Below are 18635 nucleotides of genomic sequence, written 5' to 3'. Positions count from 1 at the left end.
GTTGTGTTCGGATGTGTCATATCTATATTAAAACAAAATCATACTCCCTCCATTCAATAATATTTGTTCATTATTGATTTTACATAATCTTTAAAAAATTATAAATAGAAACATAATTTTATCATATTACTCTTTGAATATAATAAATAAATAATTATTAATTAATAATAAAAATAAACTAGAAACTAAATAAAAATTATCTTTTAATTTTATAAATTAAATAAATATTATTAAACATTCAATTTTAATATTATAAATAAATAAAAATGGATAAAAAGAGTACTAAATTTAAATTTGAGTCAAAAAATTGGACACGCTTCCTTCCTAACAAAGAGACGACTCTATTTTAGACCAAGAGAATCTGACAAAGAAATTGAATGTGTTTTTTGTCGGCAAAAGACTTTTGTCTATGAAGTCATTCGACCCTACTACACATTTCTTCATTTATTTCAAGCCACAAAGATATATTATAAAAAATCTACATCTTGAAAAAAAATTGGAAACTTAAAAAAGCATTAGATTCTTGAAACTAAATCTTGACTGCTTTTTACTGTACTATATAACTCAGATTTCTACAAAAATTTCTAATAACTCTTAACTGGTTGTGATTAGTAGCCTAATTATAAATATAATTAGAATGAAAATGGCTTTCTTGATTATAATTAGTATAGTCATCACTGCTTGCTTTTCTTCCTTTGTTTCTGCTTATGATCTTGATCCACTTCAAGATCTATGTGTTGCAGTTCAAGATACCAATCATTCTGGTAACTCACTTATCTATCTTCATTTTATTTTATTTTCCTTTTTCTAGATAATGACTTATAGAGTTTTTTTTATAGGATTTAAGTTATATACATTGAGGGATACCAAAAAGGTAAGTATTAGCTACGAAATTCATTGCTAATGTGTTGCTGGATAACTTTATAGTAGCTGGTAGGAATTTTTGATGATTCGTCATTAAATAGGATTAACAATGGATTTAGGTTAGATAGGGAGGTTTGAAGGTCGAGGATTAGGAAACATAGGTAGTAGGTAGTCGTGTGTTGGAGTACTTTTATGAGGAAGAGGCAGGGAGCTTGTCTCCTCCTCATTTTTAGTACTATTACCTAGTATTAACATAGTACCCTATTCTTTAATTTTGATGTCACTTTGTTTATTTCGTTTATCTTGCTATTCTGTTGTCATTATTTTCTCGTCTATCCTGTTTCTATTGAGCCGAGTTTGTATCAGAAACAACTAAGGTCTATATAGATCCTATTCTCTGCAATTCGCACTTGTGGGATTACAGAGGATATTATTGTGTCGTGCTTGTTACTAAGCATTGAACTTAGACTCTTCTCTAAATTATTTGCTGTGAAAGGTATTTTTTAACTTGTGTTCCTAATGTTGTTCTGTTTCATTTATGTGCAGTTTTTGTGAATGGTAAGTTCTGCAAAGACCCAAAGCTAGCCAATGCAAATGATTTCTTTGCTTCAGGTTTCAATGAAAGTGGAATGCCAACACCAACAAATCTTGGCTTTGCCGTGAATATATTGAACGTAAATCGAATGCCAGGACTCAACACACTTGGCATTTCTATGGCTCGTGCTGATCTTGAACCGTTTGGCTTAATCTCACCTCACATTCATCCTCGAGCAACTGAGCTAATACTCGTATTGGAGGGTACTATCTATGTTGGATTTGTTGTTCCTGATACGAAAAATCCTTTCAAATCGAGGCTATTCGATAAAATCTTGAATCCAGGGGATGCTTTTGTGATCCCACAAAGTATGGTTCACATTCAATACAATTTGGGAACCACCAATGCAACACATTTGAGTAGTTTCAACAGCCAAAATCCTGGAGTACACATGATCCCTTATCAACTCTTTGGTTCAAATCCACCAATTCTTGAGGATGTTCTTGTCAAAGGTTTTCAATTGGATAAGAAAGTTATCAAACATCTTCGAGCACAATTCTCGTAGGATATGTGGAGAAAAGGATTGTACGTATTTGTTGGATTTACTAGTTTTCGAGCAAATGATTGAACATGTTTGTGAAATTGGTGAAAATGTAAGGAGACAATTAGTTCTGGTTAGTCCATAGTTGCTATTGTAGTTCTTTTCTGTAACTTGATGTTCATTTGAAAGTTTTGTTTTGTATATGAGATCTTGTCACACACACCCATAAAAGTTAGTGGATTGAATGTGCGGATTAATTCATATTCACGTTGCATATAATATGATACACTAAGGTGGGAGCGCGACTTATGAAAGCTTTCTCTACTCATTGGGATCACATTTGAGACCTCATTAAGGGTGGAGGGATCTCATCGACCTCATTAAGGGTGGAGGGATCTCATCGATCCCACCACAGTTCTCAGTGACAAAGTAAAATTGGAAGAAATTAACAATTAGCCACTTTTGTACCACTACTTGAAACTCAAACCATAATTTCAAATCTTTTCAAACTCAAATTCATGTGAAATTTCATGTAGTGGTAAACAACTCTGTCATAATTGAAATGACTCTTGTCATGTTGTAATTTTGTGAATGTTCATACCCAACAAAATTTCAAGTGGAGTCTGAGAAGGGTAGAGTGTACACAAACCTTACAATTACCTCATGGAGATAGATAGGCTGTTTTCGAAAAACGCTCGCCTCAAAGTAACAATCCCCAAGAAAGGGAGAATCACAATATATATATTCCCAAAATTTATTAAGTTTGCATTAATAAGTAATTGACAATTGAAACTGTGTAACAAATCCGAATTTCTCACTATATTAAAAAGAGTTTGGAACATGAATACAACTTTAGAATTGTGATTACAACATTCAAACTATTGAATTAAAATAAAACTATTGAAATTATAAGTAGCTATGATAGAGATAAGAATGGGAATGAGAAGCTCGGACTGTGAAAAGGGAAATGAGAAAAATCAGATTTTTTACTCAACAATAAGCATAATCTCTAAATCACATACCACTATCCCTTTTGATGAAACTGTTCTCACACCTATTACTCAACCCTCTATCCCAAATTAACCTGGCCCTATCACTTGTTCACGGCCCAATAGCCACATTGTGCTGGACTTGGTTCATAACAACATTGCTAACTTTTTTCTAAGATTTTAGCATCAACCTCATTATCTATACAAACAGACATAAGTTTAGCTATAAATGCTAATTTTCATACATACATGTCTTAAGTTTCTTCAATTTCATTGGCTATATCAAAAGTGACTAAACTTACAAATGTCATAAACTTCGATTATAGCCCTTTAGTAGGAATCCCAAGTCAACTTCATTTGCACGCACTATATCTGAAATGGCCAACTTACAAAATTCATAAAATATGACTACGCTTTAAATAGGGATCCCAAATTGGATACTTTTTTAAACTTGTTCCCGTGCGAGAGAAACCCGAAAGTGACAGTATCATCTTCATAGCTAAAAATCCTAATTGCGGCAGAGTTTGAGAGAAGAAATCGCAGCACACAACAATGGCGAACAATCAATTGTTAAAGATTTCAGAAATTGAAGGAAGAGGAAGAGGACTTGTTGCTACTCAACCCCTAAAACCTGGACAACTCATCCTCAAAGACTCCCCTCTCCTTCTTTACTCTGCTTCTTCTTTGGTCACATCAAACACTTTTTGCTCAAATTGCTTCAGGGTAATCCTCCAATCTCCCATTCCTTGTCCATGGTGCCCTTCTTCATTCTTCTGTACCTCTAATTGTCAGTCTTCAGCTTTATCCTCTTCTCACACTCCTTGGGTTTGCCAATCCTTGACTCACTTAAGAAACAGCTTTTCTTCTCATAATCTGAATGTAGATCAACAGATTCAAGCTTTTTTTCTTATCTCTGCTTATAATTTGGCAGTGATTTCTCCTTCCTCTTTTCGTGTTCTGTTATCCCTTCAAGGGGATTCGTCAGTTGTGTCGGAAACTGATGCTAATTTGCTTCATTCCCTTGTTGCTACGTGCCCGTCTACGAATCTTGGTGAATTTGGGTTCTCCCAAGAGCTTACTGCGGCACTTTTGGCGAAGGATAAGGTTAATGCATTTGGGTTGATGGAACCTTTTGATTCTAATAGAGAAAGGGGTGTTAGGGCTTACGGGATTTATCCGATGGCGTCGTTTTTCAATCATGATTGTCTTCCGAATGCGTGCAGGTTTGAGTATGTTGATACGGATGTTAATAACAGGAGTAATACTGATATTATTGTTAGGGTGATTCATGATGTGCCTGAGGGTAGAGAGATTTGTTTGAGTTATTTCCCTGTGAATTTTAAGTATTTGGAAAGGCAGGAAAGGTTGAAGGAGGATTATGGTTTTACTTGCAATTGCGATCGGTGTGAGGTCGAGGCTAATTGGTCTGATAGAGAGGATGATGCTATGGATAAGGAGGGCGAGGGAAGTGAAGAGGAAGAGGAAGAGGATGAAGAGATGGAGGAAGATATGGATGATGAAGTAAATGTAAATGGCGAGATGGAGGAGAGGGATCAAGATTTTCCTCACGCGTATTTCTTCCTTAGATACATGTGTAATCGAGAGAATTGCTGGGGTACATTGGCTCCATTGCCTCCTGATGCATCTCCATCCACAGTTATGGAATGCAATGTTTGTGGTAATTTTAGCAAATCTGATGAGCTTATGGTTGGCTCTGGGGACCATTAGAGTATGCCACATTTCCATATTAGCTTGCTTGTTTCTTCGCAATTTTCTCTTGTCTGTTTTCCATGCTTAGATTTTATAAGCTTAGTTTGTAGCTAGAACTTCTTTTCCCTCCGAATTTGGTAGCTCACCTTGGTTTTCCCTTCTGTTAGCTTGTGAGCAAGTGCCAAAGTATTGACTTGTGAACCCTCAATTTTCATGTATACCTTTTGTGAGTGACATGTTGAGCAGTTTAACAATCAATCTATAAAACAACTTTGTCTACGTTGAGGTTGGCTTTGAATACTCTATACCATTTCGGTTTAACTTGGAAAATAAGCTACAAGAGGATTTCAACAAGCCCAAGCCCTCAAGTTATGAGTATCAATTGGTGAAGTGTTAATGTGATAGAATTTATTATACAAACTGGATATTTGTATCTATGACTCGGATGAAAAGTTTTATCATCATTGAGCCATTACCAATAAACATGAAGTTGCTCGTATATATTTTTTGAGGCGGGTGAACTTGCTTTGTATATTTGTTGGCTTTTGTTTTGATAGGTAAAATGTATTTTTTATTAAAATACCAATAAAAACTTAATGGATCACTCTAAAGGGGTGGTTCAATACTCGAGTATGTCTATTGACCATTTTTTCTAGCATTTAACCCCTTAATTATTCCATTAGCTTTTTGTTGACTCTATTGTTGTAGCCCAATATTGATTAAACCTTAGGAAAAGAGACTCAAATCCAAGTAGCAAATCATTCTTGTGTCAAGATATCTTTAGATATAGAGATACCTGCTGGTTGAGATGTGCCCTCTGCAAAGTATCAAGTTGAAGAAAGATGAATTTTGATTCTTAGCATCTTTGGTAAATGTGGATTTTTGGTATTAGTATTGAATACGTGGTATCTTAGAAATTGTACTCTTCACCAAAAAAGAAGCCTAACTACTTGAGAGTGGAAAGGGCTAAAGACGATAAATTCCACTTTGATTCATACTAAGATGAGAACATTCATTTGTAGGAGAAGTAACAATCTAGCAAAAAAAATTAGGATTAAATGCTTTAAGTTAATAATTCATTTCTCAACTCAAATTCCAAAATTTCTGTGAAATAAATGTGTTGACTGTAAGAGGTTGAAGTTAAAGGGGTTTGATCTCATCAATGACAGTGTTTGTCTGAAACCAGAATATATCAACTCTATTAACTTTAATAGCATCTAAATGTGCAGATTTTGTAGCACGAGCAAGGTCAACTGTCTGCGGATACATAAACTGCTTGAATATAGGTTATGGGGAATTCTTTCTTATAAAGAACCTATTTTGGTACTAAGGGCCGGCCATAATCCACAGTAGATGCTCCCAGCAGGTAGTTATTATTGAGGATGTTACATGTGAACAACCAGGACAGCTTTACTTACATTGCTGAAAACACCAGATAGTTGTTTATTGAAGATGTTAAATCTGAACAACCAGGACAGCTCTACTTACATTGCTGAAAAGAATTTGTTCAATCAAAAATATGATTAAATAAGGAAACAAAGATATGAAAAATGACAAGATCAGATTATAAGTAGTCACACCTTTCTGGTTGTTTGAAAAAAAATCATAACAAGCCCAAAGTAAAACAAACTTGTTTCCAGAAAAAGCTTTGGTTTTTGCTAAGAAACCAAACTTTGCTATAACAATGAGGATTTGCTGGTTCATAATAATTTTCACCGTCATTGCATTATTGTCTCCCTGCCTATGCTAATGATCTCAACCCTCTACAAGACATATGTGTTGCAGTTGACAACTCTAAGGCTTCGGGTCAATCATCCTTCTATAGTTTTTGCTTACAAACGAGGCATAGTTGTTGTATAATTTCTTTCATCCATTAGTGCTTAATATCCGAATAATATGCTTAGCCTCATTTTATTTCACTTGTGCAGTTTTAGTGAATGGAAAGTTTTGCAAAGACCCAAAGCTTGTAAAAGCGGAAGATTTCTTTGCTTCAGGTCTTAATGTTAGTGGAAGTGCAGTGCCTCAGTTTGTTTTTTCGGTAAAGATTATGGATGTAAACAGTACGCCTGGACTCAACACTCTTGGTATTTCTATAGTTCATGTTGACTTGGAATCACAGGGGCTCATTCCACTTCACACACACCCTCGAGCTACCAAGCTCACAACTATCCTGGAGGGTACTATCTATGCAGGATTTCTTGTCCCTGATGCAAACCTTTTCAAGAGTCGTCTCTTCTCCAAAATCATGAATCCTGGCTATGTGTATGTGATCCCACAGGGGCTTATTCACTTCCAGTATAACGTGGGACACAAAAACGCTACTCTGCTTTCTTCTTTGAACAGTCAAAATCCTGGGGTCATCATGATTCCTAGTACAATCTTTGCTTCAGATCCACCTATTATGGACAACGGTCTTGCCAAAGGCTTCCAGCTTGATAAGAAAGTGATTGATGAACTTCGAAAGAAATTCTCCTAGAATATGACATTAAAAATATGATTGTGTGCTTACTGAAAGTTGTTTGGAGCGCGCTGCTCACTAGCAATTTGTGAAAGCGTTGCAATAATACATTATACTAATTGTTACACTTGTATGTTGTATTTTATTATATAAATACAAAGAATGGTAGAAATTATTATATACACCCAAAATTTTTAATCATTCTAATCTGATCCATTTTTCATTAATCTCAATTTACCAAGTCAATATCAACAAGCAGTTAAAGGGGTTTGATCTCATCAATGACATGGTTTATCTAAAACCAGACTCATTCAACTCTATTACTCTTTAGTAGCATTTAAATGTGCAAATGTCGTAGCACAAGCAAGGTCAACTGTCTGCGGATACATAAACTGCTTGAATATAGGTTATGGGGACCCTTCTTTATTAGAATTAATTCTCTCTTATAAAGAACCTATGAGATCATCCACAGCTGATGCTCACATCAGAAAGTTGTTTGTTGAGGATGTTACATCTTAACCACCACACTGCTGAAAGAAAATGGTTGGATACTTGTAATTCTGTACAATCAAGAAATAAATAAATTGTCAATGAAATTTATTAAATGGTTGGATACTAGTCATTGAGTGGCCTATGAAATTATTAAATCCAGTTAGGTAAGTAAGCAAATTTAATTAATAAACCAATTCTTTGACTACTAATTATATTAAAGGTTTCTTCTTTGGACTGAAATCTGCATTTAGAAATGAGAACACCTGGACTAATTTTTATGGATAGATGGAAAACAAAGGATTATTAAATATGATTAAAAATGGAAACAGAGATATGAAAATCAACAAGATCAGATTATAAGTAGTCACACCTTTCTGGTTATTTGAAAAAAAAATCATTACAAGCTCAAAGCAAACAAACTTGTTTCCAGAAAAAGTTTGGTTTTTTGCAAGAAAACCAAACTTTGCTATAAAAATGAGGATGTGCTGGTTCATAACAACTTTAGCCATCATTGCTTTCTTTCTTTCCCCTGCTTATGCTTATGATCTCAATCCTCTACAAGATATATGTGTTGCAGTTAACGACTCTAAGTCTTCGGGTAAATCATCCTTCTATAGTTTTTGCTTACAAACAAGTCATAGTTGTTATTAAAACCGTCAATAAGGGCTAGGCGATTGTGGTTCAGTCCGGCCCAACCCGTAATTTAATAGGATTGAGCTAAGATTTTTAGAGCCCATTTAAGAATAAAGTATTTTTAGCTCGGCCCGGATAAGCCTGCCAGTTTGTAGGGCTTGAACAACGTGGTTGGGCCGGCTCTTGGGTCAAATAAAAAATAAAATAGAATACTGAAAATAACAAGAGTAGTCCAAACTTAAAGTCTTAAACCGAATATTACTAAGTTCAAAAATTCAAATATAAAAAATATTTTCTTGTACGGTTGTATTCATAATATTTACATAAAGTGACAATGATTTCAGATTGATGAAATACAACCAAATCTTTACTTGAAGCCAAACTTAATAAGTATTATTAATATTATTTTATTTATAGATTTGAGACTTGATTAACTAGTAGCCTGGTTCTCTTTCCTTTCACTAAAACTGTCTGTTTTATTTTTTTGGCTCACCAAAATAATGGACCAACCCGATCTGACCCATAAAACATATGTTGTATAATATGCTTAGCCTCATGTTATTTCACTTGTGCAGTTTTAGTGAATGGAAAGTTTTGCAAAGACCCGAAGCTTGCAAGCGCGAATGATTTCTTTGCTTCAGGTCTTAACGTTAGTGGAAATGCAGTGCCTCAGTTAGGTTTTGCTGTAAATATTGTGGATGTAAACAATATGCCTGGACTCAACACTCTTGGTATTTCGATTGTTCGTGCTGACTTGGAACCACAGGGTCTATCTCCACTTCACACGCATCCTCGGGCTACTGAGCTTATAACTATCCTAGAGGGTACTATCTATGCAGGATTTCTTCTCCCTAATGCTGCAAACATCTTTAAGAGTCGTCTCTTCTCCAAAATCATGAATCCTGGCGATGTGTTTGTGATTCCACAGGGGCTTATTCACTTCCAGTATAACGTGGGACACAAAAATGCTACTCTGCTTGCTTCTTTCAATAGTCAAAATCCTGGAGTCGTCATAATTCCTAATACAATCTTTGCTTCAGATCCACCTATTCTGGACGATGTTCTTGCCAAAGGCTTCCAGCTTGATAAGAAAGTGATTGATGAACTTCGAAAGAAATTCTCCTAGAATATGACATTAAAAATATGATTGTGTGCTTACTGAAAGTTGTTTGGAATAATACGTTACTCTCTAATTGGACACTGTTCTTTATATTTTTCCAGTTTCTGGATGAACTTTTTCATTCATAGAAGTTGACATTTTCCCCTTTTCTTTCTATCATGCTGTTAATATTTTGAAAAAGCGAAATTAAAGTATATGAACTTAGGTCCATAATTAGGGGCGGATATGGTATGGTAGATAACTAGATACTAAATTTACCATATTGAAACTGAAATTTTTGATATTTAGATTTCGATATTATGACATGTGATAAGCAATTTAAAATTTTGTGGTATTTGGCGTTTATAAAACAAATACTGTCAAAGTATATAGGTACGTATACAATTTACTTATATTGTTATGTTAGTATTAATACAAAATTAATTGTTTAGATGTTGGAATTTTGACAACTATATTTTGATTAAAATGTTTTTTTTTTCGTGTAATTGATTAAGGAAGAGAATTGTCTGCATTTGAGTTTTATATCAGGAAGAGACCATTTCAAAGTTGAAATAACTACTCCCTTTGTTGGATCTGTTTCACTGTTTTGCCCCCTCATTTTTCTAATTATTAACTCATTCTTGTCATATTTTTGGTTATAAGAGTTGTAATTTGGATTTTAGTTCACTATGTTAATAGAGTTTGGATTAAAACCTATAAGGTTAGGTTGTGAGTCTTATCGTTTTTTAATCAGAAAGTTTTCCATATAAAAATCTTGTATTCTTTATTTCATATTTTATATTTTTCTTTTGTATTTCACAAGAAATATATAAAGATCACTAGGTACGTTCAAGTATATAATCTTATACTCCCTCTGTCCTATTTTAATTTTCTTTTTAATTCTTTATTTATATAGTTTACTAAATTACTCTTATTTATTATATGTTTTTTTTCTTCAGAACTTAGTAGTATTAAAGAGAACTATTTTTTAATGTTAACAATATAGTTGTGACTATTAGTCTTGAATTTCTAAAATTATAATTTTTGAGCTAAATCGACAATTAAGATGAGACGGATGGAGTAATTATTAGCAAATAATAAATTAGGACAACATGCTTTGATTTACAATTGCTCAATCGTGGACTTTTCTCATTTTTCCAAAATTTTCTGCAAAATATACCAATGGACTAACCTTTGATTATTTGTTAAGGTATTTAAATTTGATAATTAAGTATTTATTTCCACTGATTCTTTATATCAACTCAACGAAATTAACCTTAGCAATTAAAAATTATAGCCAAAATACATCACTTAATTAGAAGTGGATATGGCATATGATAAATGTGTTTGTGACAGATACATATCATATATTTATTGATTGATGTAAATATTTGGTACGTAAATTTTTACCTTTAATTTCTGTAAATTAATCCACTTTTTTGATTGCGTAAATTTTCTATGCATAAGCGTAGAGTTGTGAATAAATTGACCGTAGACTGTTGACATCTGATTAGAGTAAAAAACAAATCACGATATTCTTGATTAATTGTTACTACTTAAACTTGACCCTGCATTTTAAAATGAGAAAATTACCTTGACTTTTCATTAAGACTGACCAGATCGAATTATAAATGTGGGTGTTTGGTCATAAATTTTAAAGTTGGAACTGAAATTGAAGTTATGTTTAATTATATTTTTTACAAAGGATATTTAGAATTTGTATGTACTTTTTCTAAATATGATTTATACCCCCAACTTTTAAAAATTAGTAAAATCACCTAAATTTACTAATTTATCTGAAATATACAATCAAATTTATTCCAAAAAAGTAAATATCTCAAAATAGATTGTCACATAATATCATATATTAGATTTCATACATGAGCTACTACATACTATTATAATTGTTTTCTCACTTTATTTAGAATTTTCGGAGTTGTAGTCGAAATGGCGTTGTGTTTGACAATTTTTTCGAAAATAACATTTGGTTGTTTGAATGTACTTTTCCTTAAAAAAATGAAATGTAAGTTAGATCGGGTCATTTTTATAAAATAAACAATTTAATTAGCGTAAAATTTGAAAAAAAATATATATAGTGAAAGTGAAAAGTGAAAATAAGATTTTTGGTGTTTTTCAAATTTCAAATACAACTTCAAATTTTATTTGAAATTATCTGACTAATAAATTAACAAAAGAAAAACGAAATGCAGCTTGCCCAATACACCAATAACTCCCATCATATGAAAGGGGATAAGTGGAGTTTATAGCTATCGTAGATAAGAGGGACAGAGCTTCTATAGGAGACCTTTATTTGTCCAAAAAAATAATATTTTTACCATATCGAAATCCACAATTCAATATAAAAGGATATATACTCGATCTATATGTTTCGCTTCTTGTAATTTTGCTATTTAATTTGGAATTATGCTCAGTGCCAACCTATCGATTGTCATTGTATGGCCTCTCTTGCTACCATGGTAGCACCTAGTGTGGTCAACACTAAATATTTAGTCTATGATACAAGTGAATCTATTGATCGATTATATTATATAGGTTCAAGTTAGACATCTGATCAAAGACTGATTTTGAGATTTTAAAAAAAAAAATCCATGCCCAAATTGGTCCTAACTCATAAGTGGTTGGGCCTAATACAAATATCAAACACAGACTAAAAAAAAAAGGGGGGGGGGGGGGGGGTTCACCAGGCATGTGCAGAGAGTAATTTTGGATAAATTGACTATTGACTTTGACCACTAATTAGAGGGGGAAAAAGATAATGAGATTGATTAATGGCTACCACTTGAACTTAAACTAGCATTTTAAAAATGAAAAAATTACGTGGACTTTGCTTTAAATAAATGACTGACCACTATAAATAGTAGTGGACATCTCTCTTGGAAAACAATAAAAAGTATAACAAGCCAAATTAAGCAAAATATTTCCAAATCTAAAAAATTAGACTTTGCTACAACAATGAGCATGAGTTGGTTAATAACAATAATTTTAGCCATTGCAGCTTTCTTTTCATCACAATTAGCTTATGCATATGATCTCAATCCTCTACAAGACATATGTGTTGCAGTTCAAGACTCCAACACTTCTGGTAAATCATTCTTTTATAGTCATGACAACCTTTTAAGTTACACATTTGGTCGATTGGCCAACGCTAGCCATATCTACATAAATTAGACACTAGCTAATTATATATATTGTATTGTATGTTATATATTTGTCGAAACTATTTTATATGACACTTATATAGTATAAAAATATCTTTTATTTTGCAATCGAGAAATCTTGGAGGCGTAGTGGCGCATGGTTTAAAGAAAATTGATGGATAATGTGCCTACTCCTCTACCTTAACAGAAATTTGCACGAATTGTTTCGTTCTTACGATATCTATTTAGTAAATGACTATTTCTTAGACTACAATCTAAAGGTAATTATTTTTAACAAACTGAAAGTCTAAAATTTTATATGTTATTGTATATGTTATAAGACAGTCTAATGTTTTGTCTACGTGAAGATTTAGAAATATATGAGAAAACGTTAAACTCGGATCTAATTGGACAATATCCACTTAAGTACTAAGCTTTCACTAATAACAGGTTTGAACCCATGATGTGCACATAACTCTCACATCACTAGACAAAATCCCTTGGGCTTTAACTAATCTTTCTTTTCCTTATTTTAAAAAATATATTGTATAATTTGAATTTATGTTATATGTTAATAATATGGTAACTTCATTTTATTTCATTTGTGTGCAGTTTTCGTGAATGGAAAGTTCTGCAAAGACCCAAACCTTGCAAAGGTAGATGATTTTTTTACTTCAGGTCTTAATGAAAGTGGTAAAGTAGTGCGACAAAAGTTTGGTTATTCTGTGCATATTGTTGATGTAAACAATATGCCTGGACTCAACACTCTGGGCATTTCTATAATTCGTGCTGATTTCGAACCACAAGGTCTTATCCCACTGCACACGCACCCTCGAGCTACTGAGCTCATAACCATCTTGGAGGGTACAATTTATGCCGGATTTCTTCTACCTTATGAAAATAACTTCTTTAAGAGTCGTCTCTTCACTAAAATCTTGAATCCTGGCGATGTGTTTGTGATTCCACAAGGGCTTATTCACTTCCAATATAATGTTGGACGTACAAATGCTACTATACTTGCTACTTACAATAGTCAAAATCCTGGATTCGTCATGATTCCTAATTCAATCTTTGCTTCTGATCCACCTATTCTCGACGATGCTCTTGCCAAAGGTTTCCAGCTTGATAAGAAAGTGATTAAACAACTTCGAAAGAAATTCGCCTAGGTTATGTCACCAGAAATTATGTACTGATTATAAATTCTCCTAGGTTATGTTATTACAAATGTTGTTGTGTGTTGAAGAAATTCACCCTAGGATATTGATCACTTGTTTGTTGTATGTTTCTAATTGTTTCTCTGTTTTTCCATCATGTAATAAGGTCTTCTATAACTATATAAATATTTGAAGAAGCTCTGTAGATTCTTGCAAATGTAATTATATCCTGTGATGTGATATTTAGTAGCTTTACTTATCTAAATCCAAAATGCATAAACAAGATACTTTTATATATATAGTACCTTAGTTTTTTTTTGATTTCGCGATTCCATCTATGATCGATTTATAATTCACGGACCATATTCAGATTTATAATTAGGATGATATAACATTAGAAGTGATTGGTGATGTTCAAATTAAATGAGGAAATTAAAGGCATATGGTGAATATATATACAATGTTAGAGCTAAGACGTTAGTTATCCTGTCTATAGAGTAGTAATATATTTAAAAGAATGAAACTCAAAGGTCATAGTTTTGAATCCTGGCGATGTGTTTGTGGTTCAAGAAATTTCCCTAGAATGTAACATGTGACGATTAATTATCCTTGATTTTATTTTATTTTTAGGTTATTCATCTGATGTCTGGTATCCATATTGTACCTTAACTATATTCGAATTCGCGTTGAAAAATCTTATATTGAGAGGTAAAACGCTCCCTACTAAAATTGACACTGTACATGATATACATATGGCAAAACAAAAAATTTGTGATACTCATTCGACAAATCACGAACCAGGTCACATGCACATTATTGAACTTCTTTCCTACCAAGATTACATCACCAAAAGAAGTACTTCCCTTTTTCGAAAGCTTTGAGTGAGAGGAATTTTCCATCTTTTCTGTCATTAGCTTAAAGCAGTCACTATCAATATTTATTTTTTCTACCCATTTTACTGCCTCCTCTCACTCTACCTTGGATGCAAAATCACTTGTTAGATTTAGAAACCCAAACAAGTTTGGATTTCCAAAAATGAGATAACGGATGAATATGATTTCTTTCCCAAAATGATAGCCTGGTCCTTTTAGACTTGGGACCAAGTCCTTTTGAGTTCCCTATTGATCAGTAGATATTTTAGCAGGACGTGCATTTTTATAATAACCATTTCTGCCACAATGAGTGCACAATCAATTGTCAAGATTTGACACATACTTACTATGAGGATTATAGGGTGCATAGATCTTTCGACAAACGAGACCTTCTCTGGTGTTGGATCTCATATTGACAAGATGTGTTGAGGTCTCTGATGAGGCTATCCAACAAACTAACTTTTCAAGATCAACTTTAATCTTGACAGGTCCCTTCCAGTTCCCTGTTTCTTTCAAGAGAGGCAATAAGATTTTCTTTGGACTGATTTAGCTTTTCTTCAAATTCAAAGTACAACCTACCACCTTCTCCCTTTTCCTTTGCACCATTGTGAGAGTAATCTTTCAGCTTTTCATTCAAACTCTCACTTTCGACAGACAAGGAAAAAAGTTTTCCTTCAAGCTCAAAGATTTTATTTGTTAGATAAAGTTTTTCAACTTCAAACTCAGCAAGAGCATCAGTTAAAAACTCTTTTTCTCCAATGAGTTCATAGTAAGCATCAATTAAAACACTAGCTAAGGCTCGCAACTCCTTTATAGAATAATCTTTGAGATTTTTCTTAACATCATGAAAGTTTAGCTCTTCTTCATCTTCAATATCTGAGGCAGCCATGAAAGAAAACGATGAGTCAAAAGTTAAAGACTCATTTTCAATAACTGGCAATGAAGTGTCCTCAACTTCTTTCTTCTTGTTCTTTTTAGGAACATGGTTCCTTATGCAGGCTTTCTCTGGATTGTTTTTGATGTAGTCCTTGTAATACAGCTTCTGGAGTGGACATTCTTTAATGAAATGTCCAGATTTCTCACATGTGTAGCAAGTATCATTTCTCCTTGCATGCTTGCTTGAGTTCCCTCTTCTTTGAAATTTACCATTCTTTCTTATCATTCTTTGAGACCTTTTGGTGAAGTAGTCCATATCAACATCTTTTTCATGATTTGGTGGAGTATCCATGAGAACCAATCCTTTCTAAGTGTTAACCCTTTAGAAGGAACCTACTCTGATACCAATTGTTGGGTTGTACGAGTCCACCACACGAGTCAGGGGACTAGGCCCTTGACACAATTAGTTAACAGAATGCTCAAGTTTGGTGCAGAAGGTAAAATGGCACACAATGTTTACATGAAAAACCTCCTTGCTCAAGGGGAGGAAAAATCACGACCTGTCCAATAGGATTTCACCAACCATTCTTCACTGAGATTCAAGAGCAAAGTAATCTATTACAACTTATTGTAACTAGACACTAACCCTCTCCACCCCTTGGCTTGCAATACCTCTATTACAAGACTTTGAGCCTAAGCAATACCTCTATTTCCCACTATCCCAACTAACTCTAGTTGACATAGACTTTGAATACTCCGATCAAGCTAACTCTAGCCATGACTCGGAAACTAAGCAATAACTGTATTGCCCACTATACTAACTACTTCTAGTTGACATAGACTGCAAACACACCTTTCAAAGCTAACTCTAGCTATGAACTCGATGCAAAACTGATATAAGGAAACATGATCAATATTCCTTTATAGCATAGGAACTGATCTTACAATGTTAGAATATAAGACACAACATTACAACAAAGCAACAACCTAAAAACTATTCTTCAATAGTAGCTCGATCAGGTCCCCTGCTGCTTTGAGGAAGTATTCTTTCTTTTGAGCACACACTCCTTTTTTCTTTTGCCTTGTAAATGTGATATGTGGAACTGATTTATTTCATGTCCTAAAGATAGTATTTAGCATATGGACGAAACAACCTAGTACCTTCTGATTGGCTGGACGTCTCTGTCCTTCAGCTGCTACCCACCAACCACAGCAGGTGGTGACAACTTTTACAGTTGGACCAGGTCCCCCGATCAGGTCCCATGATTAGTAATCTCTTCTTATTTGCCCACCAACCACAGCAGGTGGTGACAACTTTTACAGTTGGCTCCCATTTGATATGTGACACACACCGATCATGGAATCAAGTCCGCCAATCAGGTCTCATGATTTATTGATGCATCAAAACTTAAATTATAACAACAACCAATAATTCTCACACAATATAATTCTTTTTATTTTATTTTAAATTTAGGGTTATTAGGGGAAGGTGATACAGGGAGGGAGAGGGGATTACAAGGCGGAGAATCGAATCTTCATCAACAAGATGAAAATTCAGATAGCCAACTAATTACTAATCTAAAATTTCCTCACGTAGTATACATATTATTTTTCAAGACATAATTTCTCTTGTTTAATTCTATGAGAACAATCCTTGAAGTTGTTTCACTATTTTCTTGTCCAATTGGAATGCTTTTGAAAGAACATCATCCACAAGTGGTGGATTTGATCCAAATAGTTCACTTCCAACCACAATTAGCCCAGCATTTTGGCTATTGAAAGCACCAAAAACAGTTGCATTAGTATGTCCAATATTATACTGAAAATGAATTAATCCTTGTGGGAACACAAATACATCCCCTTTACTCAATATTTTTGTAAAAGATCTAGTTTTTAATGGATTTGTAGTGTCAGGGGCCAAAAATCCAACATAGAGAGTACCCTCTATGACAACAATAATTTCAGTGCCACGAGGGTGTGTATGGGGTGGAATTAGGCCCAATGGTGAAAAATCAGCGCGAACAAGTGAAATTCCAAGAGTGTTGAGTCCTGCAAGACGATTTATATCGACTAAATTTACAAATGTTCCCAATCCTGGTAAAGGATTTCCACTAACGTTAAGTCCTGCAAGAAAGAAATCGTCTGCTGTGGCCAATTTTGGATCTTTGCAAAATTTTCCATTCACAAACACTGCAAAATAAATTAGAACAAAGTTGGAGTATGTATTGGTGTAAGTCTAAGAACAAAAAAAAAGAAAAAGAGTTTAACTTCTATACACTGAAAGAACGTTTGGTTCAAGGACAACATACTAAATGGATAATTATAGTAGATGGTCATTCGGTCATTTTAATTATCAAAAAAATGGCCAGTCGGTGTATATTCATGTATATTCGGTGTATATTCATGTATACTCAGTTTATATTTCATGTATAGAATGTATCATAATGTATATTTAGTGTATAAATCATGTATAAGTAATTTATATTGTATAATTAGTGTATACTTTCTATGACTTTTGGCAAGCTGTATTGTATAGTCAATTTATATTTCCTATGATTTTCGGCTATTTTTTATGTAAATAAAACATGACTATATTTATTGTAAACTAAATAGTTTATTGTATATATTTGAAATTGTCCTTATACTAAAATATAATGCAGGAATAGTAATTGAGAATAATAATCCATGTTTTTATGTATTATTAGTATTTTTTTTGGTTTTATTGAATTAAAAATTGAGATATATTTATTCAAAACAAGTGTTTGGTTTGAAAATGGAAAAAATTTGAATAAGCTTTTATTTTTAATTTTAACCTTGGCTTTCTTAAAGGACCTTGATAAAAGAGCTTTGGAACAAGGGCATATAATTTGTCATTTGTTTTGTTTGAGTTGAATAAGGTAGTACAAAGATTAAGATATAAAATAATCCCCAGATTATTTAACCTGAAATCGAATATTTCAAGCAAACACAAGATAAGATAATTTCATATGTCTTGGGATTATTTTTTTTATTTTGATATCAAACGTCATTCGAATAATATAAATAAAATTTTATATTATTATCGTCAGATCAGTGAATAATACAACTAAATTAGATTGAAATGGTAATTTTTACCTGCAGCATTGGAATCACTAGTTGCAACACAAAAATCTTGAAAAGGGGTTGGATCAAACGAAGAACCAAAGTAAGAAAGAAGACCAAAAGTGACTATAATTGTTAGGAGGCAAAAAGCCATTGAAAACTATCTTTTTTCT

General features: G+C 33.3%; 6 protein-coding genes across 7 annotated transcripts; 5 read left to right on the top strand and 1 right to left on the bottom strand.

The window, feature by feature from the left end:
* Window positions 1–498: 498 nt before the first annotated feature.
* Window positions 499–2143, top strand: LOC129883131 (germin-like protein subfamily 1 member 17). The gene is made up of 2 exons (XM_055957720.1): window positions 499–764; window positions 1411–2143. Exons 1-2 carry the CDS (start codon window positions 638–640, stop codon window positions 1962–1964), a joined length of 681 nt encoding a protein of 226 aa, XP_055813695.1. The 5' UTR covers window positions 499–637; the 3' UTR covers window positions 1965–2143.
* A 1079-nt stretch (window positions 2144–3222) lies between these two features.
* LOC129883128 (histone-lysine N-methyltransferase ASHR2) lies at window positions 3223–6707 on the top strand. 2 transcript variants are annotated; one of them, XM_055957718.1, is made up of 2 exons: window positions 3223–4658; window positions 6568–6707. In XM_055957718.1, the coding sequence occupies exon 1, from the start codon at window positions 3482–3484 to the stop codon at window positions 4655–4657; it is 1176 nt and encodes a 391-aa protein (XP_055813693.1). In that variant the 5' UTR covers window positions 3223–3481; the 3' UTR covers window position 4658; window positions 6568–6707. The 2 variants fall into 2 exon arrangements, with proteins under 2 accessions (XP_055813693.1, XP_055813692.1); XM_055957717.1 differs by lacking the exon at window positions 6568–6707 and adding an exon at window positions 5869–6464 and having other exon boundaries at window positions 3224–4658.
* LOC129883714 (germin-like protein subfamily 1 member 7) lies at window positions 6389–7115 on the top strand. The gene is made up of 2 exons (XM_055958325.1): window positions 6389–6482; window positions 6568–7115. Exons 1-2 carry the CDS (start codon window positions 6389–6391, stop codon window positions 7113–7115), a joined length of 642 nt encoding a protein of 213 aa, XP_055814300.1.
* A 717-nt stretch (window positions 7116–7832) lies between these two features.
* On the top strand, window positions 7833–9480 carry LOC129883127 (germin-like protein subfamily 1 member 20). The gene is made up of 2 exons (XM_055957716.1): window positions 7833–8187; window positions 8798–9480. The coding sequence occupies exons 1-2, from the start codon at window positions 8064–8066 to the stop codon at window positions 9346–9348; spliced, it is 675 nt and encodes a 224-aa protein (XP_055813691.1). The 5' UTR covers window positions 7833–8063; the 3' UTR covers window positions 9349–9480.
* Window positions 9481–12294: 2814 nt separating this feature from the next.
* On the top strand, window positions 12295–13645 carry LOC129881857 (germin-like protein subfamily 1 member 17). Its single transcript, XM_055955966.1, has 2 exons — window positions 12295–12424; window positions 13092–13645. The coding sequence occupies exons 1-2, from the start codon at window positions 12295–12297 to the stop codon at window positions 13643–13645; spliced, it is 684 nt and encodes a 227-aa protein (XP_055811941.1).
* Window positions 13646–16047: 2402 nt separating this feature from the next.
* LOC129881856 (germin-like protein subfamily 1 member 17) lies at window positions 16048–18635 on the bottom strand. Its single transcript, XM_055955965.1, has 2 exons — window positions 18496–18635; window positions 16048–17571 (listed from the first exon to the last, which is right to left on the bottom strand). The coding sequence occupies exons 1-2, from the start codon at window positions 18614–18616 to the stop codon at window positions 17021–17023; spliced, it is 672 nt and encodes a 223-aa protein (XP_055811940.1). The 5' UTR covers window positions 18617–18635; the 3' UTR covers window positions 16048–17020.

Source organism: Solanum dulcamara, chromosome 3, assembly GCF_947179165.1.
Source record: "Solanum dulcamara chromosome 3, daSolDulc1.2, whole genome shotgun sequence".
Lineage (NCBI taxonomy): Eukaryota > Viridiplantae > Streptophyta > Magnoliopsida > Solanales > Solanaceae > Solanum > Solanum dulcamara.
The sequence above is the reverse complement of the archived record's forward strand: the minus strand, read 5'-3'. Positions and strand labels throughout refer to the sequence as shown.

What these genes read in the sequence shown, in the direction of transcription:
- LOC129883131 (XM_055957720.1), top strand. Translation starts at nt 638, where the DNA reads ATGAAAATGGCTTTCTTGATTATAATTAGTATAGTCATCACTGCTTGC. An exon ending in TCAAGATACCAATCATTCTG is followed by an intron (nt 765 to 1,410) that starts GTAACTCACTTA and finishes ATTTATGTGCAG; the next exon opens with TTTTTGTGAATGGTAAGTTC.
- LOC129883128 (XM_055957718.1), top strand. Translation starts at nt 3,482, where the DNA reads ATGGCGAACAATCAATTGTTAAAGATTTCAGAAATTGAAGGAAGAGGA.
- LOC129883714 (XM_055958325.1), top strand. Translation starts at nt 6,389, where the DNA reads ATGATCTCAACCCTCTACAAGACATATGTGTTGCAGTTGACAACTCTA. An exon ending in AGTTTTTGCTTACAAACGAG is followed by an intron (nt 6,483 to 6,567) that starts GCATAGTTGTTG and finishes TCACTTGTGCAG; the next exon opens with TTTTAGTGAATGGAAAGTTT.
- LOC129883127 (XM_055957716.1), top strand. Translation starts at nt 8,064, where the DNA reads ATGAGGATGTGCTGGTTCATAACAACTTTAGCCATCATTGCTTTCTTT. An exon ending in TAACGACTCTAAGTCTTCGG is followed by an intron (nt 8,188 to 8,797) that starts GTAAATCATCCT and finishes TCACTTGTGCAG; the next exon opens with TTTTAGTGAATGGAAAGTTT.
- LOC129881857 (XM_055955966.1), top strand. Translation starts at nt 12,295, where the DNA reads ATGAGCATGAGTTGGTTAATAACAATAATTTTAGCCATTGCAGCTTTC. An exon ending in TCAAGACTCCAACACTTCTG is followed by an intron (nt 12,425 to 13,091) that starts GTAAATCATTCT and finishes ATTTGTGTGCAG; the next exon opens with TTTTCGTGAATGGAAAGTTC.
- LOC129881856 (XM_055955965.1), bottom strand. Translation starts at nt 18,616, where the DNA reads ATGGCTTTTTGCCTCCTAACAATTATAGTCACTTTTGGTCTTCTTTCT. An exon ending in TAGTGATTCCAATGCTGCAG is followed by an intron (nt 17,572 to 18,495) that starts GTAAAAATTACC and finishes TTTATTTTGCAG; the next exon opens with TGTTTGTGAATGGAAAATTT.